The sequence below is a fragment of the Anolis carolinensis genome, chromosome 1 (genome assembly GCF_035594765.1).
Source record: "Anolis carolinensis isolate JA03-04 chromosome 1, rAnoCar3.1.pri, whole genome shotgun sequence".
Taxonomy (NCBI): Eukaryota; Metazoa; Chordata; class Lepidosauria; order Squamata; family Dactyloidae; genus Anolis; species Anolis carolinensis.
The window spans coordinates 66959885-66982695 of NC_085841.1; the positions used below are offsets into that span (position 1 = coordinate 66959885).

At 38.6% G+C, this 22811-nt stretch overlaps 1 protein-coding gene across 5 annotated transcripts in view; it reads left to right on the forward strand.

Annotated features, from left to right (window-relative positions):
- Positions 1-22811, forward strand: part of rps6ka2 (ribosomal protein S6 kinase A2) — a 282808-nt gene that overhangs the window by 247764 nt on the left and 12233 nt on the right. For all 5 annotated transcript variants that reach the window (XM_008124811.2, XM_008124821.3, XM_062976281.1 and 2 more), the window contains 8 exons: positions 1131-1195; positions 5383-5485; positions 6997-7127; positions 9021-9146; positions 16512-16601; positions 17468-17626; positions 18377-18538; positions 21766-21842. In XM_008124811.2, the coding sequence (XP_008123018.2) occupies positions 1131-1195; positions 5383-5485; positions 6997-7127; positions 9021-9146; positions 16512-16601; positions 17468-17626; positions 18377-18538; positions 21766-21842 (913 nt within the window). The remainder of the gene's footprint in view (positions 1-1130; positions 1196-5382; positions 5486-6996; positions 7128-9020; positions 9147-16511; positions 16602-17467; positions 17627-18376; positions 18539-21765; positions 21843-22811) is intronic.

Genomic DNA, 22811 nt, shown 5'->3' on the forward strand with positions numbered 1-22811 from the left:
TTTATACTTATGAGTGATTTTAGAGTTATACTCAACATGTCTATTGTTATTCTTCTTACTATGTATTATGATTTGTTTTTACTTTGTTGATTTAATTATCCCATATTGTTATTGCCTACTTTTATTCATATTGTGTTCCTGTTGTAAGCCGCTCAGAGTCCTCTCAGGAAGAGGGAGCCGGGATATAAATGAAACATTATTATTATTATTATTATTATTATTATCATTATCATTATCATTATTAGAGAAGGTTGTTATATCTTTTAGAGCAACTTTCCTTTAATCTCCCCCAGATATGCTTGATTGCAATTTCCATCGTTCCCAGTAAGCACAGCCAATTACTATGGTGAAATGTAATGAAGACATAGTCCCACCTATGTAGAAAGCACCAAATTGAAGAAGGCTAAGAAGGAAATATACTTTCAGTAGACATAACAAATCTGTCCAAGAGACATGAATACTAAATAATGCCTGGCCTTACATTTCTAGGACTATGCAGTCATTTCTAATACTGTCTTACCAGAATGTTGCAGAAGAATGAAAATAAGGGCCCTTCCACACAGGCATATAACCCAGAAGGCATATAATCACAATATCTGCTTTGAACTGGATTATCTGAATCCATACTGCATATAATCCAATTCAATTTGTATTTTATACAGCTGTGTGGAAGGAGCCTAAGGCACCTTCCACGTGGCCCTATTTCCCAGAATCCGATCACAGGTTATCTGCTTTAAACTGGATTGTAAGAGTCCCCACTGCCAGATAACCTGGGATAAACAAATAATCTGGAAGGAGATCGTAGGATATAGGGGCTGTGCGGAAGGGGCCTTAGTGTGCCTTTTCGCATTCTGACTGCTTCAGTGTTATCAGGCTAGTTAGTATAGAGTGTTTACTTCTTCTTTCACCTTTACTCCAAGAGGTCAAAACAGTGTATATTTTTCTTACCCCCATTCCATGTTATTTTCAAAACAAGCCTGTGCAAGCTTGAAAGAAGAAGGCGGGCCCAGGTGAGGCTTATTGAAAAGGTATTTCGTAACTTTGGTGCCATAACCAAAAAAATCCTTGCTCTTGTCCTTGTCAATCATGAAGGGAACTACATTTGACATCTTCTTTCGTTGCTTTCGCAGGTGCTGGCCTTGATGGAGTTGAAGAGATTAAACGGCATCCTTTTTTTTCTACCATAGATTGGAATGTAAGTAAAGTGTTGATACCTTGGGAATACAATTTAAATATATGCCATCATCACTACAAAAAAGTGACACAGGGGGACAACCAACCCAGCATCACCAATTGCTGAGCTCTTTGCATTGAATGTCACTCTTGATGTTTGTAGGTGTTTGTCAATTGAAATTCCAAGCTTGTCTGTATCATACAAAAATAATACAAAACAAAGAAGTTAATGCAATCATTCACAAAGAAGGTTTTGTGTTGATTTTCCTCATAGGAAATGAGAATATATTTGTGTGTGTGTGTGTGTGTAATTTTAATGAGAAGAAACCATTTTTTTCCTATATCTCTGTGAGAAAGCAGAATGTTGTTGCTCCCAAGTAGCAGATTTCATACATCACATAAGCTTTTACTTCCATATAATGATTCATCGTTCAGATAAAAGTTTCTTACGTTGTTCATCAATATGAGATGCTATTTTTTTCAACTATCATCTTTCTATGAAAGCTGTTGATCATAGCACTTTATGGGAGTCTTGGGTGCAATTGTAATAATGGTTTGCACGGGCAGGGGTGGAAACACATTCATAACAATAGATTTTCTGTTGAACTTGTAGTTTTCCAAAGATGTATGGGATGAGCTTTGAACTGAAGTTGGTTCTTTGTGTTCTCTAATTATGCTTCTAGCTTAAAAAGCAGCTATCTCTTACAGACAGGAAAAGGAATTGAGCTGGGATAATTTTTATTCTATTCACAATTGTTGCAGAAAAGGTCAGCTTAATTTTATGCCTTCACAATGTGCTTCACGCGTGTTCTTTATAGCTCTTGCAGCATTCATTATGCATCAGTACCAAAGAACCTTGGTATGATTTCTCATAAAAAGAAAACTATCCTTTGATTTGTCACTGAAATTGTACCAAAATATTGCTACTGAGGATATAAAGCTTTGTTTATTTCTTTCTCATATACAAGAAAGTTGGAGAGTAGCATCCCATCTTATATTACGGCAGTGGTTCTCAACCTGGGGTCCCCAGATGTTTTGGCCTACAACTCCCAGAAATCCCATCCAGTTTAGCAGCTGTTAGGATTTCTGGGAATTGAAGGCCAAAACATCTGGGGACCCTCAGGTTGAGAACCACTGTATTATGGGATTTCAGGGCAGATCAAAACAATTGATAATAATAATGCATACAGACTAAAAACATCCCCATCACTATGCTAGCAGAAGAACTTCCCTATCCAAATGTGTCCCTAATAAGAGGGGCAGAACACATAAGCAGAAAAATACAATACAGGTTGATACCCCTTATCAGAAATATGTGAGATTTTGGAATACCTATACTTACATGTACATATATAATAAAGTTATCTTGTTAATGTGACCCAAGTTTAAGCATGTAAGCATAGGCTGAACATAATGCTATATAATATTTTAATGTTTTTATGCGTGAAGCTGAAGTATCATAAGCAAAAGTGTCACTTTCTCAGCAACCCATACAAACAATTTCAGCTTTGAGAATGTTTCAGATTTAGGAATTCCAGACAAGTGACGCTCAACTTGTACAGTGTAAACATGGCAGGAATACTCACATGATTCCCAAAAATGTTTACCAGTGCTCAAGAATTAAGCCCTTTACCAGTAGCAACACCTAAACCTTGCATGGGCAATGGCCAGAATTCAACTCAACACATAAGAAGCACAGCAAGCAATGCAGCTCCCCAGATGCACAGGTGTTAATTGCCGTTTAAACCAGCAATGAATACATTTAGGAGATCCCTAATTTGACTCATCCTTCTACTTTAACTCCCCCCAGTCACAACCCTGGAAGAAAGAGCTGCAACAATAAGCAAGAGAACTTTCTATTGGGCTCTGCATGTGCTCACATTCCATGTTAGATGGTGTGGGCAGCTGATATTTGCATATATACCTTCCTCATTTCAGGGAACAGGCAGACCAGATAATGTGAGCTGACTGGAAATTCATGGGTTGAGTCATAGATAACTAAGTCCTTAGACCCTTGAAGAAAAGCAACTGCAGCTATATCTGAGCTCAGAAACTACATAATGGAAATGATTTTTGCCCGGTCTTGCTGCTGAAGAAATGTATTCCTCAAAGACATCAACCTGAATTAAAAATAGATATGAGTTATATGTGCTTATTAACATAGAAATGGAAAAGTGATTCATTGATCTCGAGTTTCAGCTTTTTTGGGCTCCTACTGACAGTATCACTTTGTCAGTGCAATAGTTTGGAGACAAGGTAATTCATTTTTGTATCTGCTTCTTGTACTGGATGTGCAGGGTAGCAAGTGTACAGTTCAAGGAAATAATCACTCCATTACTGTGATCAGCAGCAGTTTCTAGTTGCTGTGTATCACTGACTAGAGATTTCTTTCTATTTCTGGAAGGTCTTCATTGTCCTGTGGAGACATTCAAAAATACCTATGAAATAGCCTGCTGTCCCCTTCCTCTCTTGGATACATTTAAGTGTGTATATAGGCCCATGGTTCTGAATTCATGAATGGTAATATTGCAAAAATGGATTTCACATTCAGTAATTTTATTTTCCTAGGGTCATGTGCATGTAGCTTCCTATGGATTCATTCCAATCAGTGCAAGGAACTTGTCACCTCCCTCCAGCCCCATACATTCATTTCTACAGTATTTGAACATCTACACAGGACAGTTCAGTGCAGTACAGGAAGTGACTACATATTCCTAAATTCAATTATATTGGTTTCCTTGTTGACGATTATTGCCGGATGCTTGCCAAAGTGTTTAACATCTGTTTCTCTCATTGCTATATCTATTTTAGAAATTCAATTTGTGTAATCTTCAAGGTTTGGGAACATCTAAATAAAATTGCTAATCAGCATGTGACTCTTTGGAAATAAAGATTTTCTTTCATGACCAGCTATAGAGATCCTAGGGAAACAAAGGCCAGTAATCCATCATTCCTGCAGTGGATCCTGCTGCTAAGTACAGAAATATTCACTGCACCCAACAGCAGGGAGGAAACCTTTATTCAAGGAAGCATTTAATAGAGAGAATGAGAAGGCAGAATTTCAAAAGACATATGAATCTCATTGTCAGAAGAAACCAAAACCAAGGCAGGGCTTCTTATCTGGTATATGAAAAAAGCATTGTGACTTATCATTTGAGTCAAAGAAAAAAATTAGACAAAACTTGGAAAAAAGCAACAAGACCTTTAATTTCTTGCCCTCTTGTATGCATCTTAAATGTTTATTCTATTTGGAAATACTTTGCTTTTGGCTTGGACAACCATGGAAAACCAGGAGATTAGAATTAGCTCACTGGGAAATGTTGAAGGGCTTCACCCCAGCACACATGACATTTGCTTATGCAAAAAGATTTTTAAAGTGGTCCTGAATGCTCACAAACATCCTGGGGGGCCTAGGGACATATGTTTGGTCCTTCCTGGGCTTTAGAGGGCATTTTTAGACAAAAATACTTTGAAAACTTTACAAAAACTAATTTTGACCTGGAGGGGTTTGGGAGGCTGGAAATATTGTTGAATTTTCCTCCACATCGTCTAAAGACCATTTTTGGGAATTTTAGGGGTGGAATTGGGACATGGGGGGGAAGCTGGGGGGAAATTCAAAATGGCTTTTGGACCACATGTGGTCCATGGCTGCAGAAATGAAGACAATTCACTTTGAAGATCTTGCAGTGAAAGAGAATTAGAGATAAATTAATGAATTAACTTATTCTGTCAAGCTCTGTCAATTATGAATTGGCTAGCGTCTACCCACTGGGAGTATATATAAGAATATGATGTTATTGGGCACATTTATCTTATAGAAAAAATCTTTTACTCCACTGATAAAGCATTACTTCATAATACTGTAGGACCTTGAAAAAATACCATATCCTCCATACATTAGATATGTAGGTAGATAGATAGGTAAATTATAGATCTTGGGGCATTTTTGCAATCACTTTGTTTAAATGATTGAAGAAACAGCCCTATGTATGTTTTCTCAGAGATAAGCTCATTCGATTTCAAGATAAGTGGAATAGGAGTACAATTTCATGCTTTCTTTGACTAGATGGTAATCTTCCTATTTTCCTTATGATAAGCTTGAACATAGTTTTGCCAAAACAAGGGTCAAGAGCATGTCATGCTTAAAAGTTACTTTCTTGTTTAGCAATCAGTAAACCATCATTGTTTGTTTTCGTTACTATTTTATAGAAGCTGTACAGGAAAGAAATCAAGCCTCCCTTTAAACCTGCAGTAGGACGTCCAGAGGACACCTTTCATTTTGATCCTGAATTCACCTCACGGACACCAACAGGTACCTACCAAAGAAAGATCTATAGTCTGGACATGATCTTTTCATTCAATTGCTAAAAGTCTTGCAGGAACATAGAGCTAAAGAGACTCCACCATGCTCCAGGGCAGCATGTCCCACTGTCAAATATCTCTTACCATCAGGAAGTTCTTCCTAATGTTTACGTTACATCTTTTTTCCAGTAATTTGAATCAATTGCTCTTTGTCCTAGTCTCTAAAGCAACATACCCCCTCCTCAATGTGACATCCATTCAAATATTTAGACATGGCTATTATTTATCCTCTCAGCATTTGTTTCTACATTTCTATGCACTGTATTCTGTGCCCCAGTTGAACAGCATTCAGATTTCTTTCATGCAGCTATTCCCAAACTGCGATATAACTTCTTTCCCAGGTGGATATCAGACCTCAATTACACACAACACCTTTTTGGGGCTACAAACAAGAGTTCAGTTCTAAGCAACACCTTTTTGGACTGAAAACCAAAACTTAATTACAGACAGCATGATCTTCTTCCAAAGGTGGATAGATCCTGCTCTTTACCCTAACCCTGAGTTGCTATATCAGAAAGAGCAGATCTTTCCCTGTCTAAACTCAAAACTAGCTTGGAGACTAAGTAGTTAGAGCTTCTACCAATGGCAGAGAAATCCTAGGAAATTCTCTGCCCTAGTGCTGAGTTGCTATTTTAGAAAGAGCAGGTCTTTCCCTATCTAAACTCAGAACTAGTTTTAAAGGCAAGAGGTTAGTACTTACGATGGCTTGTCTGAGCTGGCCTGGCTTGACCACACAAGCACATCTGAGTTCTTTTCTCTATTTTGTAGAAGGCAAAAAGGGCTTTTCAAAATGGAGATTTTATCCCCAGGAAAAAGGGGCGGCCCTCAAGATCAAAAAGATACTTCTGCAAGCCGACAACAGCAAAGGTTTTGCAGGCTGGCTACAAACCTCTGTTGATGGTTAACTATCAGGGTGTTGCTGAGTCTGTAGCAACCTTGAAAGTAACACAAAAAGGGTGCTATTTCCTACAACTATGGGACAATGCAAGTCAAACTCCTGGGAGATGGAACAAGACTGGTTTCTGATTACTATTGAGTAGCGGATACTACAATTCCTGGGCTTGGTTCCAACCTGCAATCAACAGATATTTTGGCCACCGTTCTAGTCCTGAGCCTGTTCCTGAGATGTTTATGTAGCAACCTCTTTATTTTAGTCCACTTCCAAACTGCACTATGGTGTTTGTGTAGAGTCACCCTAAGAGTTGCCCTTCCAGAAGAACAGCCACAGCTTTCTATCCAAGCAAGAACAATGTGTTTTTACCATATTGGAATAATAGTACTTATGTTGGATTTTATCTTGCCAGCATTATCCAGGATATGCAGTGAAGTAATTAGATTTTTTTGAAGGGAGAATTGTATGCCTGTTTCCTCTGGAGAAAGCCCAGTCCAATGGTTCCAGGTGTACAACATACAGCACATTTCTTGCTTTGTTCCTTAAGTCTTGTCTCATCATCCTTGCAGATTCCCCTGGTGTCCCTCCCAGTGCCAATGCTCACAATCTCTTCAGAGGATTTAGCTTTGTTGCATCCAGCTTGGTGCAGGAACCTGCACAGCAAGAGCTGCACAAGGTGATAGTAAATCCAATTGTCCAGGTAAGGATGCAACTGGTAAATTTGACTTGATTGTTGTTATGCTCAATCTGCTTTGCCAAATAATAAGGCATGCTTGGGATCACTATATGCCCAGGTGTAGATTTGAGACATCCTGTGATTATTTTACATGTTTCGTTCAATGGTATATTCACCTGCTTCGCGTAGGCAGACTTGTGCCAAACAGGACAGGCATACTCAGCAGTTGAGTAAGACAAGGCCAGAGCTGACATTCTTGTTGAGCTGCTGTTCTACCAGTAAGTTTCCACAGGATGTTATAGCGGGCAGCCATCTCCTGGGCAACGTTTCTTGTAAACGGTTAATCTTTCCAACCCAAAAGCATTGCTTTACAACATTTTCTGAAGAAGTAATTGGAGTTTACAGCACATTAGAGTATGCAAATTTGTTTACAATGCACATATGTAGACACACAGCTTATTATTCTTATGGTCAACCTGTATCTGATGCCCAAACAGAAACAGAAAGCTCCTCCATCCATCTTTTAAATTTGCAGCTGTCCAAAACACACTTAAACATTTCAGTCTTTCTGAGACATAAGCATTGTCTAGAATGATTATATTATCTGAGACATAAGCATTGTCTAGAATGATTATATTATCCTCAACTGTGGGGAAAATGTTTATTTATTTTTATTCATTTACTTTATTTATACCACACCTTTCCCCCCAAAGGGACTCTAGGCCGCTAACAACCACACACTTTGATCAATTTTAAACAAAGCAAATACATGTTTTTTAAAACAAACAAACAAAAAGTACAGTTAAAATACAACAAGGACAATTAAAATGCATTTTAAAATACACAATCCGCCCCCCAAAATCCTAACCACAACTTCCCCAGCAACGTGCCTCAATATTGCCCATTGGCCCCTTCTCTGACAAGTTCTTTTTTCTATTCAAAACATTCTAGATATTTGGAACCCAAAAAAATTGTTCCCCATTTGTTCCCACACAAACATATTATCTGACTGTCTCTGCCCATTTAAAATTCTGTGAAGCTTTGGATTTAGGATAACAGCAGGCAACTGTAGTGGTTCTGCAAGCCAGTTTTCTGCCCCCATAACTCCCTTAGGGCTGCATAATCTGTTTATAATGCCAAATGTAAGAATAAATAAAGAAATTTCCAGAAGTTCATTTCTGGCTTTGAAAAATAGGTATTCTTTATGTTGAATTCTATATGATAACTCCTAATACACTGTTTCACAGCCTGGACTCTTCCAGACAAAAATTGCGATATTATCACGGCACGACTGTATCTAAATATAAAACAAGATAATTGGTGGCTTTTTTAAAAAACAAAATTAATACTTATATATATATTATTTTCAAGGTAGCATAAGAGTACTTACAGTCTCATTCCAGTTATGTTTATTTACAAGAATTTCACTCCGCATTCAGTAAGTTATCTCAAAAACTTGGAAAAGTGTTCCCTCACTATTTTGTGGTTCACTTTTTGTGGATTCGCTGTTTTGCAATTTTTCAATAAACTCTAATCATAAAAAATTGCAATTTAGAGCCTAAGGAAGGGAGGAAGGAGAAGCCAACGGGAGAGAAAAGGAGCCCAAGTGGCAACTGAAGGAGAAGGAGGCAATTTATCAACACACGATTGGTTGATAAAGACTTAAAATGGTGTATAACTACTAAAATAATGTATAAATATATAGCGTCCCTACTTCGTGGATTTTCACTTATTGTGGGTGGTCTTGGAACCTAACCACCACGATAAGTGAGGGAACACTGTACACTTAATTAGACTGAAGTAACCAAACATCTGGTTAGACTATGCAACAAATAATCTTTCATTCCAGTGTGTCTTCTGATGGATGGTACTATAAGGCTTGCCTTCTTATTGCTATTATTTTATTTTCCTCTATAGCAGTTACATGGGAACAATATTCACTTTACAGATGGATATGAAATCAAAGAAGACATTGGCATTGGGTCATATTCTGTATGCAAGAGGTGTGTACATAAAGCTACAGAAACAGAGTTTGCAGTGAAGGTATGAAATCTCCATGTCATATGATCTGCTGGTAACCTGCTGAGCTCAGCTCCTGCAGGATTTTAGTGATTTGATGTAGCGATGATCAAGAAAATATTTGTAGTACAATACAAACAAAAACACTTATTTCAAGCAACCAAATAAACATATACATGCAATTCCCAACTTACAAATGACTCGTTAAGAATGGAAATGAGACAACAGGAAGTGAGAGAAGTCTACCCTTCTAAAGAAAAATTCACACAGCAAAACAAACACAAGGGTGTCAACCCTTCCCTATGCTATCCAAAGATTGTGTGTGTGTGTGTGTGTGTGTGTGTGTGTGTATGAGGGCTATCCAGAAAGTAGATTACGTATTGAAATTAAAAATGAACAAAGTATAGGAGAAAAGATTTACCATATGCAGTTGAAAGCCACACCTAAATACCACATCTCACGTAGTCGCAATTCAAATCTAGGCACTTATCATAGCAATGAAGGAGCTTTGAAACTCCTTCCCCACTAAATTCTGCCGCTTGCATCCTCAACCAGCCGGTCACCCCCTTTCCGCAGCTGCGTAGCGTCGCCAAAACGCTGTGTTGCCAGCCACGCCCCCATTGTTGGAAACAAGTGGTTGAGGATGCAAGCAGCAGAATTTAGTGGGAAAGGAGTTGCAAAGCTCATTCATCACTATGGTAAGTGCCTAGATTTGAATAGCGACTACGTGAGATGTGGCATTTGGGGTTTTCTCCTATACTTTGTTCATTTTTAATTCCAAAACGTAATCTACTTTCTGGGTAACCCTTGTATATATATTCTTTGAAAATATGCCTGTTCTGACTTACATATAAATTCAACTTAAGAACAAACCTACAGAACCTATCTTGTTTGTAACTTGGGGGCTGCTTATATACTGTAGATAGCCACGATTAATTGCTATCAGGTTGCACACTGTTTTCCCTGCATAATTCATTTGCTGCTAGTATTATTAAGGATCTAAAATGTAAGTCTGCCAGTGAAGAATCTTCAAGCAAAACAACCAGGTTGCATTTCAAAGCAGTCATTCAGGCAGCACATCCTTTGCTGTGTTTTGATATACACCTTTTGTCTTTAATTAATATTGTACGATGAAGGACTACAAAAATAGCAAATTAATAGAAATGTGAAACAGCAGGTATTTGAATGCCTCCCCCCCCCCCCCTCCCCTCCAATAAAAAGAATTGTGGCACTTTAAAGCTGGTAGAATATTATGGTGAAAGCTTTGGAATGATATGGTAATTGTTGGTGAGATAGCTTTGTAAGTGTAAAGAGGTACAGCAATTTATATTTCCCTTCTGAGTATTATTTGCTTGCATTTCATAACAGGAAGGTAATTAGCATGAAATTTATGATGAAGCAGAGGAAATGCTGAGTTGTTTTTTAAAACAAGATCTCATGCAAATTGGACTTCAGGATATGTCACTTTTCTGAGTCTTTTCACACTATCACAGTTGTAGTCCTATGAGTCCACTTTAACAGCAATTGTTCCATCCTATGGTATTTTTGGTTTTCAGTTTAGGGAGAGACATTTAGAATTGTCAGCCAGACAGCTCTAGTGCCCCAACCAACTACAAGAATCACAATGCTGTCGATGTTGTCATTGTGGTTAAAGTAGAATCATATCACTAAGGAACCTATGAGACGAGTTGGGAGTAAATGGAGAAAAGCATGGGAAAGAGTAAATGCTTTCCCCATCTTCTGGGATGGCCAGCCATCCCACATGCTTTCCACAACTTTCTCTGTCTTTCCCCCACTTTCTCCCACATTCTACTGCTTGGAGTTGGGTAACACCTGACTTCTGAATATGGCTGCTGGGCTCAGTTTCTATGCGTTGCAGAAACAAAGCCCCACAGAATCCTATTGAAAGTGACCTTACATCATGAGATGGTCTCCATGGGACTCCTGTAGTCCATCTGATGAGGTCCTAAAATTGTGTAGTGTGAAAAGATGCTCTGTCAAGTAGGTAAATAACATTTTAGCATTGGGATCAAAATGGGAAAACTGAAATTATAAAATTTAAGATAAAGAATTAATAAACTGGGTACTGTTCCATATTTTTAAAATATAATCTGTATTACTATTCCTGGAGGGTCGATCCCAGATGGTGAAGCTGGGAGACGCCTGCTCGGACCCCTGGCCTTTGAGCTGTGGGGTCCCGCAAGGCTCTATTCTGTCTCCCATGCTCTTTAACATCTACATGAAACCGCTGGGAGAGGTCATCCGGAGTTTTGGAGTTGGGTGTCACCTCTATGCAGATGACGCACAACTCTACTACTCTTTTCCACCTAATTCCAAGGAGGCCTCTCGGGTGCTGGATGAGTGCCTGGCCGCTGTGTCCATCTGGATGAGGAGGAACAAGCTGAAGATCAATCCCGACAAGACAGAGGTCCTCCTGGTCGATCGTAATCCTGACCGGGGTATAGGGTGGCAACCTGTGCTGGACGGGGTTACACTCCCCCTGAAGCCACAGGTCTGCAGTCTGGGAGTCCTCTTGGATTCATTGCTTACGCTCGAGGCTCAGGCGTCGGCGGTGTCTGGGAGGGCCTTCGCACAATTGAGACTCGTGCGCCAACTGCGACCGTACCTCGCGAAGGCTGATCTGGCCGGGGTGGTCCATGCCTTGGTCACCTCCAGACTGGACTACTGTAATGCGCTCCAGAGGGTCCACCATAAGTGAGTTTGGGAGCCCATTGTGCTCCTTCATTGGTGAAAATATGCCTGTAAATGCAAAGATAGAAATAGTAATGATAGCAATAAGAGACACATACAATAGTATTAAAATAAAGATAACCAAATTGACTTTTTGACCACTAAGGATGCTAGCCCTTCTATTTTGCAATACTTGCTTCTGAGCACAGGGATGGAGGTCTTTGGAACTAAAGATACTTTGATAAAATTGACCTCAAACAAACTTGTAGCACTTTATCTATGTTTGAATTCGCAACTTATAGTGTGCACTTTGCTGATCTACTATTACAGCCTCACTGTTTTTAATTCTATGTTTTTAATAAGTAGGGTTTTTTTAAAAAAAATTGGTTAATGTGTAAATGCTACTACTGGTGCATGCCATTGTTTGTTGATGTACTGTACATTGTTATTGTTTTGTATTTGATATTTGATATTTCTGTGAGCCGCCCCAAGTCCCCTTCGGGGGAGATGGAGGCGGGATACAAATAAACTTATTATTATTATTATTATTATTATTATTATTATTATTATTATTATTATTATTATTAAAAGTACCTTAGACAATTACCTATGTCACTGTTGCCAGTTCCTCAGTTATCTATGCCACTGTGCTTATACTATTATCTAACCAACTCTTTCTAGAGCACTTTTAATCTGCCTCTTGCAGCCACTACCAGTGCTGACAGTTCTTGTTCTCTCTGTATGCTCAGTCTGATTTCAGACAGCAGAAATATTATAGATATTAAACAGGCTAAGAGAAGAAGGTACTAGTTCTAATTTTTTTCCTTGTCACTTTTCAAATTGAGAACAATGGACATGAACAGAACAGTGATCACTAATTTGGAGTCTCCATACATCTTTCCTCAAATGGAGTCTCCATACAGCTTTCCTCAAACTTTCATCAAGTAACATTTTAATGTCTGAGGAGGGCTTTGGTTTCTTTAACCCAACTTTTTGAACCACATATTTCATTCCAATTTTTGCATGCATTTGTAGAGAGGGAGCAAGAAAAATCCATAAGAAAAGTCATACCCTCTTCATATGCATAACTTCCAATAATTACTAAGTTACAGTTTCCCCTCTTTCCAATTCATGTAAATTGTAAATTTCTTTGAACAATGTAACAGATGGAATACGTATATTCTGTGATCTTGTCATTCTTGGCCCACCTATCACACTTTTCATACAAGGAGATCACTCCTATGAAAATTCTTATGTTTTTTATGGCTACAGAGGATCAGAGATCCTTCCCAATTATATTAATGTTTCAACTAAGATCTGCTGTCTTATAATAATATTAATAAACTTTATATCCCGCCTCCTCTTCCCAAAGGGATAACATGTTTCTTGAACTCTTCAGTTTGTACCTTTTAACCATCATATCATGTTTCCTAGCAACTGTGGGAAATGATTGTCATTCCTTTATCATGTGACAAGGAAAAGGAAATTGACCTAAGCTTGCACAATAATGTTCCATTTTTCAGTTTGTCTCACTTCCGAAATATTTGAAGTAATATCAAAGGTGGTGCTTTTGTGCTTGTACCAGATCATGTCTGATACTACTAAGTACTCATAATTTCCCTTCATACAGAGAAAATGTACTCTAGGATTATGTTGGAAAAGAGCTTTCAACTCAAAGGATATGATTTCAATCTAGTTTGAGTTTGTGGTCTCTCTTTGCAGACATTCTGCACCTACAGTGGAGGATTCTAAAAGATTTCAGAATAAGAAAAGGGGCCATTTAGGATCTCTTTATAGAAATAGATTTTTATTACATTGCATGGGATCCTAGTTGAGCATAAGAGCTAACTTGGTCAACCTGATACACGGTTTGTATTTTAATGAAGGGGTTCTTGTACAAAACCTCTTGAGTGCAAAAAAGCAGTATGCTACTGTAATGTACAGCACATTAATGTACTGTACTGTAACATAATGCAGAATATATTAACATTAACTGATGTTGGAAATGCTGGGTAAATATATAGCTAAAGTAACTGAGAATGTATAGCAATGAGACCCCCATAATCATGAAGCCTGTATCCTTGGTTTTACTTACATATAACAAAATGTTCTCTCCAGCAATTTGCTAGGTTCTCCATTCAATTTTTTTGTGGTATGTTCCCCTAGTAATTACTATAGAACTGGATTGGGGGGCCTAGCAAATTCCAATATAGGGTACCTCTCTAGAAATCTCTAGGTCATGCAATACAACTCTGTGGTTGCTGTGGAAGTGAGGAAAATTAATGTTTTGTCATATCCATTGTTTTTATGTAATTGCAGTCTGGCTGGGAGCATATTTTCATTTGTTTGTTTGTTTGATATAAAAGCTACTTTTATCTTGGCTTGAAACTGAAATACCCCCCCCCCCCCAAATATCAGTTGTGATGAAATTGATAGGGTCCTGTATGAAGCAACAGAAACAACCCCCTTTTCAGCAGAAACATTCCCCTTCCAGTTAAGGAGAATACATACACAACTTGTCTTTGTAATAGAAAAGATTTTATACAAGGAATATTTACAATATAGCAGAAGACGTTATTATTCTCAAGTATTTCTTCCTGACACTCCCAGGTAGCTGGGACCTTCTTATTTGCAAAAGTTTCTCACTGGTCTTGTATTCCAATTCTTCTGTATCTTTGTAGCTTTCTCTCCAACAGTAACTTTTCATCAACTCCAACCCTCAACAATAGAAAAGCTTTGTGCTGCTTTAGTACCTTTACACTTAGCTGCTCCACCCTAAGTGTAAATTACACAGGTGGCTTGATTTGTAATGCTTACAGTATGGTTGGGCTTGATCCTTACATTTATTTGCATTTTTATTGCTTTTTTTTCATTACACCTAAACTAATAATCAAGTTGTATTTTATAGAATAAATCAATGTAAAATATAACAATAAATGCATATTTAGCAAACATGCCCCATAAAAAACTCCCCCATCAGGCAAACAATCATTACATGCCTATGTGAATATGAAAATGTTTGACTGCCAGCAGAGGAGAACAGGAAGGAAATCAGCTTAGCCTCACATAAAAGGGAATTCCAGAGGCTTAGATCAGTCAAGGAGAAGGCTTTCTCCCATGCTGATGCCAGATGGACCTGCAATGGTGGTGAAATACAGAGAAAGTTTTCTCCTGAGATCTTAAGACTCTGGCATGATCATATGGGGAGATACGATTGTTCAGATAGCTTATACCTAAGATATATAGGGATCATATCCATTACTTTGAATAGTGTCCAAAAAGAAACAGTAGACAGTGATACTCTCTGAAAAAGGTGCTCCTTCTTAACTGACCTCAGTCAACACTCTGACCAAAGCATTTTTACCTGCTGAAGTTTCTGAACACTTTCCAAAAGCAGCCCTACATACCACCGTCCTACGCCAATTACATCCCTCTTCAGGATCCCACCAGCTCCCATCACACAGTGTTGATCTGACAGGGATCTGTGCCTGAAGGGGGGTGAAATTGGCATAAAAGACAGTGGTGGCAACATGGGAGGCTTCACGGGTTGCATTGAAAACAACGGGGGGGGGGGGGGAAGCTGGGTGGTGACACTTCCACTCATGGGATGAGGTGAGGGGGAAAGTGGGTGATGCGGACTGCAGGGTTCCCCACATCCTCCATCAAACCCTGCCAGATTTGCCACAATGTGTGAATGTGATGAGGTCCCTAGAGTGCATTATAGTAGTTCAACAGAATGCAATAAAGGCATATGCCACTATATCCAGATCTAACTTCGCAAGGAGTAGGAGCAGCTGACACAGTAGACTTAACATAATGTATTGCTTGCAAAAGTCATGGCCCATTTGTTTTTACTGAAGGCTATCCTCCTTTTAAAAAAGCATTGCCTTTCTGTCTTTTTAAAAAGAACTGTAGCAATTTTATGGAAGATTCCTCCATGAAGTGGATCAATCAATGAAACTAATCAAACCTAACATTGGAAAAACAAATCCTTTAGAAAGCACTTAGAATATTTTTTTTCTTGACGACATGATAAAAGAATTATGCTATGATCTTTTCAAACAATGTTAGCAATCTTGTAGTCATTCTGTACAGCCAGAATAAAGTGATAATCTGGGGAGGGAAACACGACTGAAACTAAAATGACTCAGAGGACTTATTTTTAGGAGATACATTGCAGTGAAAACTGATCTGGTTCCCAACAGCAAAGATGTCCAATATTCTCTTTCAATACTGACTTCATTTGCAAATAAATTAACTTTACAGATTAAACCATCAGTTTAAAATACCACATTACATGGCTGTTAGCACTCTTTTTTCACCTGGGAAATCACATTTGTCTAATGTTATAAATAGAACTGCTTTGTTTTTAAGCATTACTCAAAAATTCATAAAATTGCAAACTGATTTGTCCTCTGTTATGAATCTAAATATGTCATGGTGGCATTCAGTGGCATTTTACTACTGCAACATAAATGCCAGCAACATTGGGCCATATACAAAAGATATGTCAAGTCTTTTTTGTGATTGCTGCTTTTTAATCTTTTCCTGTAAACACTTAACTAATGTGCTTCTCAATGCTCTGCAGTTGCCTGGTAACATCATACTTATACCTTTGAATTCTATGGATTTTGGCTAAATTTCCATTTGAATTTTGTCACCCTATGTTTTCCTACTTTGTTTTCTTTCCTCCCCTAGGTAATTGATAAGAGCAAACGAGACCCCTCTGAAGAAATTGAGATTCTTCTAAGATATGGACAGCACCCAAACATCATAACTCTCAAAGATGTAAGTTTCCTCCCATCGGTTCATGCACCCAGCACTACCAAACTGATCTACAGAAATATTGGACATCTGTGTTATGGAAAATGCTGAGCGGGGGGTGGGGGGGGTGGGGGGGGGTGGGGGGGGGAGGCACTACAGTTCCCTTTCATGAGCCTTTGTGGCTCACTGTATTGAGTCTAGTTGAATATTATATTCTAAAGAAAAATGTATTTTTTCACAGTTGATTCAATTAGTCAATTCCACAGTGGTTTGGGAATCATAACATAAATTACTAAATTGCCGGTATATTGTGCTTGTGTGTTTGTTTTTATTCTTTAATCTTATTTTTACTTTTGTAACTTGTGGAATTTTAACAATGTCTTTTTAATTGTTCAATGCTGCTTTGAGTCTTAGTCTAGGAAAAAGATGGATTAGAATCAGTATCACCATCATGACATTTTGTTACTTGTGTAGAAGCCTTGGCATTCATGTACAATGACTAAGCAGAGCAGTTTTACATTTCACTGAAGTCTGGTGTCAGCCAATTCTGCTTCTGCAGCCATTTGCAGAAAGGAAGCGAAATCCTCTTGCATCTCATGAGTGTCCTTAAATGTAATTATTAGTGTCCTGCCTATATCCTACATATGTCTGAAGTATAAGGTTTCTAAGATGTCATTGTCTATAGAAGAGACAAGGGACTTGAATGCGATTTTCCTGCTTCTTGGCAGGGGGTTGGACTGGATGTCTCATGAGGTCTCTTACAACTCAATGATTCCATGACTTCATCAATAAACCATATATTGTGAAGATGGCCTCTGGTGAATGATAAAGCAATAAATTGTCTCACAAATCCCTCAAAGAGTCAACTATTTGCTTTTCTTCATATAAAGGTTTATGATGATGGAAAATATGTATATCTTGTGATGGAACTAATGAGAGGAGGAGAACTCTTAGACCGAATTCTTCGCCAGAAGTGCTTCTCAGAACGAGAGGCTAGTGATGTCCTTTGCACCATTACCAAGACTGTAGACTATTTACATTCCCAGGGAGTAAGTACCATTTCCGCTATAGCCAATCTGCTTCCCAAGTACATTACAATAAATATATTGACTAATAGGGAATACTGCCTCAAAAGGTAACAAAACCATGTAAATGTATAGGTGATTAATTTGCTTTTGAAAAGACATGCCCAGGATTTCAAAAGGAATGACACCGGATCTTGAAGTTATAAGAATCTTCCATACCCAAGACAGGGTTCTTACAACCCTCCTAGGTGCAGTATCAACCAAAATACTGACATATTGTACCACTTATTAGAACCACAAAATCCTGTTTTGGGCGGTTCATAATAATTTCCGTTCTTTCATTTTCTGTCGTCGAATAGATGATAAACCTGCTGAACATTTTCTCCTGGAAATCATTTTTTCTTTTAAATTCCTTTATTTTAAAAGTTGTAACAGTGGGGAGGTTCTCAAACATTTAAAGAGCAGGTTACATTTTAATGATATTTTTCAAGAACCACCCCAGACCTGCCATAACCCTCACATTACTTACATAGCATTATAAATATCTTTAACATTTCAGGAGACTAGGTATAAATGTAAACAAAAAAAAATCAGCCATTTCCTTTGGCTCGTGACTGAAATGCATTCTTATTTTTCATCAATTATCAAAATACAGCATTAATACGCAAAACAAAATTCTGACAATTACTGATAAATATTTAATATTCTGAGTTAAAAGTTTGGCACTTATCACCATACTACCTTATAGAATAACAGTTGTAACTTTCTTTTCAGGTTGTTCACCGAGATCTGAAGCCTAGTAATATCCTGTACATGGATGAATCTGGTAACCCAGACTCCATCAGAATTTGTGATTTTGGATTTGCCAAACAACTGAGAGCTGAGAATGGCTTACTAATGACACCATGTTACACAGCCAATTTTGTAGCACCTGAGGTATGTGGAAGTCTATTTGGGAGGTAACTAAGGCACAAACCACGAGGCCAGATCTGCCTGCCTCAAGAAAGGGTGCATCCCTGGCCACTGCAGTAACCTAGCTTTCCAGATTAGTGCTGAGTCCAAGAACACACCATGCTGAACAACATACAAACCTGATATTTGAGAGGGAGGGCAACCCCATGCAGAACAGGGGAGGTGAGAATGGCAGCCAGCTGCCTCCTGGCAACAGATCCTTGTTGATCACAGTGGCTGCTGCCCATTAAGGTGGAACTGGAAGCTTTCATGGTCCCTTCATAGCCTCTGGGAGACCAAGGTTTGAATTCCTAATCAGCTATGGAGGCCTACTTGGAGATCTTGGGTTAGTCACACTCTCTTAGCCTCAGAACAAATGAGGTCAAAATAACCCTGTAGTGGGATTATCATAAATCAAAAAGCACACAGCAATAGTACAACATATTGTAGTCTCTAGACTAAGGGGTACATAGGGATTGTGAATACGTAGCTGTCATGAGTGCATAATTCCAGTTTATGCATTTGTTACTGCAATGCAGGATTCTGACCATTATGATTAGATCAGGATATGTGAGAAGAGGGATTAGCCTGCCATCTAGTGGGAGCAATTACAAGTAGGAAAACAAGCCATATATCAAAAGACCTGATCTTGTTTAGATCTAATTCTACATGAACCTTTATCCTCCCACCTCCCTGCTTCTAATTTCACCAAAGCCTAGATGACATTTATTTGTGCCCTTTGGAACTGTGGGCAAAACATTCAAGTTATGTTAGCTAAATACCACATACTTTCAGATAGCCAAAAATATGATTTGGCTCTCTAGAGAAAGAATTTTACATGCTGAGTATTCATCAGACTGGCAGCTACATGCTGTGTTTTATTTACAAGCTCATTGATTCTCATTAGATAGCTGCCCCTGAAATTACATGGCTTGAAGACTCCTGCAGGGAGTTCCATGCTACTGATACATAATAAAAGCCAAAGTCATTGCACAGTTTACATTGTTTCAAAATCCATTTGCTGCCTTGCAGTGGAGTCACATCATTAATTTGCCAGAGAACCAATGCAACCAATTTTTGAAAAGCAAGCTTTACAATTCAATAGTTATCAGTTCTCTTTTCTAGTACCTTATTTTCTGTGGAAAATACGGGATTGTGTTCTCCAGCAATCTGTGGCCAAGGAAGACATTATTATGTGTGATATTGTGTCCTTACATTGTACATATTATTTTATGCAGAAGTAAAAAGCTAAATCTATTTTTGGTTCCTAGCTACACACTGAAGGAATTAGATTTACATTAAGTGTCGAGAGTCAGACGTCAATTTGAGAGCAAAACAGAGTTTACTCAAGAGATAGCCCAAAAATTGACACAAACACAAAAGATGGCTTTAAACACTTAACTTTCGGTGTTTTAAAGCAGTCCAAACAAAACTATATCAAAAAGTATGCTTTAGCAAACAAACCGGATTATCCAAGCAAATAATCCAGATTAAACAAAAGGTGCTTCAATTCAACTCTAAACAAACTAAGTTGGCTTGGAAAAGCAGCCAAAACAAAACAAAGACTTGGAAACTCCCAAAAAACTCCCAAGAGTCACAAGCTAGCAGTTTTAACACAAAGCTCTAAACAGAAACCAAAACTGGGCAAAGGAGCTTGTAAACAAACTTGGAGCCGGTGCAAAAGGGAAGGTACGGCTCCAAGCCCTTACTGTGGCAAGCAACAGGCTTTGGGGATTTAAAGGGACAGTGCAAGAAGATGTCGTCAAACCAGTCTGGAGTCGAAATAGCAGGAACAGTAGCAAACCGCTTTGAGAGTGCAGGTAATGCCAGGAGCTCAAAGGACAAAGCGAAGAGACGTTGTCAGGTTGATCCAGGGTCAGGACAGGAGATAGCAGCAGGGTCAGGAGGCAAGCCAGAAGTCAAGAACCATGGGTAGACCAATCAGAGAGTGAAGGCAGAAACAGTCGAATTCCAGTCCAAGGTCCAGAGGTTGTAGTCATCAATTCAAGGTCCACGAAATGGCACAAAGAGCCAAGGCAACGGAGGCAACAGCAGATCTGAAGCAAAGTCCCAGTCCAGTCTTCTTTAACACGTACAGGAATCCCAATGGCACCCAGCAACACCTTGCCACACGCAAAGTGAAGTGACCAAACATTTCCAATTTATCCCAACTCTCCCTGGGTGTCCAAACACCAACACCCAAAGAGCAGGTGTCCCAAATCCTTAATCTGAATCAGAACTCCACACAGCTAAATCTCGTGGATCGGGTGTGCCTAATTCTTCATCAGAATTCCAATCATCCTGCCCACGCCCAACACCATGCACACCTGAGGATCCATCCTCCCTCCTCCAAACAGACCAAGTGGGATCTGCTTCTGAAGATACCCAAAGTTCAGCAGTATCCATGGGCCCCAATTCCCCAGGCATCTCCGGTGCCCGTGCCCAGTCAGTGCCCACTTCCTCAGCCACCACCTGTTCCCCAGCATCCATTTCTTCCACAGACTCTCCATCTGAATCTTCCATAGAAGATTCCCCATTGAGGTCCCTAATTCTCTTTCTGTGCAAATCTTCCAACAAGCCCTCCTCGCGAGGGTTTTTCCTTCCTCTCCTGATCCCACCACTATCATCCACAGTCCCCGAAGGCGCAGTCACAACATTAAGTGTTACTTTACTAGGTTTTGCTACCTTATTCAGTGAGCCTACTCTAGTGGAGACTAACTATTGGATTTACCTCAATAGTAGGCTTAATCACACTCTCTTAGCTTCATAACAATAGATTCCAAGACTTCAATAGATTTCTTAGGAGATGTTCTACGACAAGGAAGATGCATGTTAGGTCTGGGGCACAAAAGCCCATAACTTGTCCCATTTAGGCGTGCCCTACAAGTGATCATATTTGTTTGCAAAAGCTATGAGGGGTCAGGCCTTTGTAGTACTAAGATGAGAAACCAGTTGACACCATTGACATTAATTAGCTTTTGTCCTACCAGCAGCTACCTGTCTATTTTGTGTTTATTAAGCACACAAAAATCAAGCATACATAATTATTTCAAGATACTTCATGCTTTCTTCATGCACTGTTGACTCATCATATAGACTGATGCAAACTTTTCCTATCCAAATGAGTTTTAAAAAGTGTATGCTGAATCAAAAGCCACTATAAAATGTATTTATCAAAGTGGTGTAGAACATCTTTCTTTCTTTTTCTGAAGGTCTTAAAACGCCAAGGTTATGATGCAGCCTGTGATATCTGGAGCTTAGGAATTCTCTTGTACACAATGTTAGCAGGGTAGGTATTCCAGAATTTCTGGTATTTGTATACTTCTGGTAGTTATTGTAGGTCAAAGATCAAAACTTTCACAATACCATGAATGCTTAAGGAAAATGATGACGTGTTTCAGAAATGAACTAAAAATTCAAAATCCTTTTATTTTAATGCTGTAAGAGTGTCCAAGAATTTTTTCCAGTAATGAATGTTTCATTTTAATTCTTAGCTCTTCATGGTGTTATCTGTACTTCTGGTTGACAGCAGATAAAGTTCAGATAGCAATTTAAATGGTTAAAGCAAAAAGGAAGCATTGAAAAGATTAGAGCTGCTGTAAAGCTTCGCTTAAATAAACTTATGCTGACACCTCTGAAGGAACATGAAGGGTTTTTTTTTTTGCAAGCTCCTTTCTCTAATTATGCTCTTTGTATAGATAAATGGGCAGCCTTTCTCTATTATCACCTAAATAAATCACAGCCCCACCTTTTCTTTACCTACCTGAAACCAGGATACTATAATTGTAGTAAAAAAAATTGGAACCCCCTTCCCACTTTCTGTTTGTGTGGTGCAGCTGAATTACAAGAGCATTGGCCTCTAGACTTGGAATCTTCCCAAGTTCAAAACATTCTCTACTCTGTTGCTCAAGTGCCAAGTTCCAGGTACCACTGCTTTTCAGTCCAGATTTTGAAGCAGTCCTGTTCCCTATTATGTAATTCAAAAAAAAACCCCAACAATTGGAATTTTAGTTTCAGTTATATTTTGCATGCATAAAATGTAAACATAGACAAAAAGCGCATTGCTTTGCTTTCAACATTGTGGCTTCTTTGACTTTGTATCACAATGTACTAGTCATCCTTTTTAATTTTATTTTTGGTGTGTGCGCCTTTTCTGTTTTAAGTTTTTAAATATGTTTTATCAAAGTGTTAAATATTTCTCAATTTCAGATAAATTGCATAAAACTAGGTGTTTGTAGGAAACTCTGTTTATATTTTG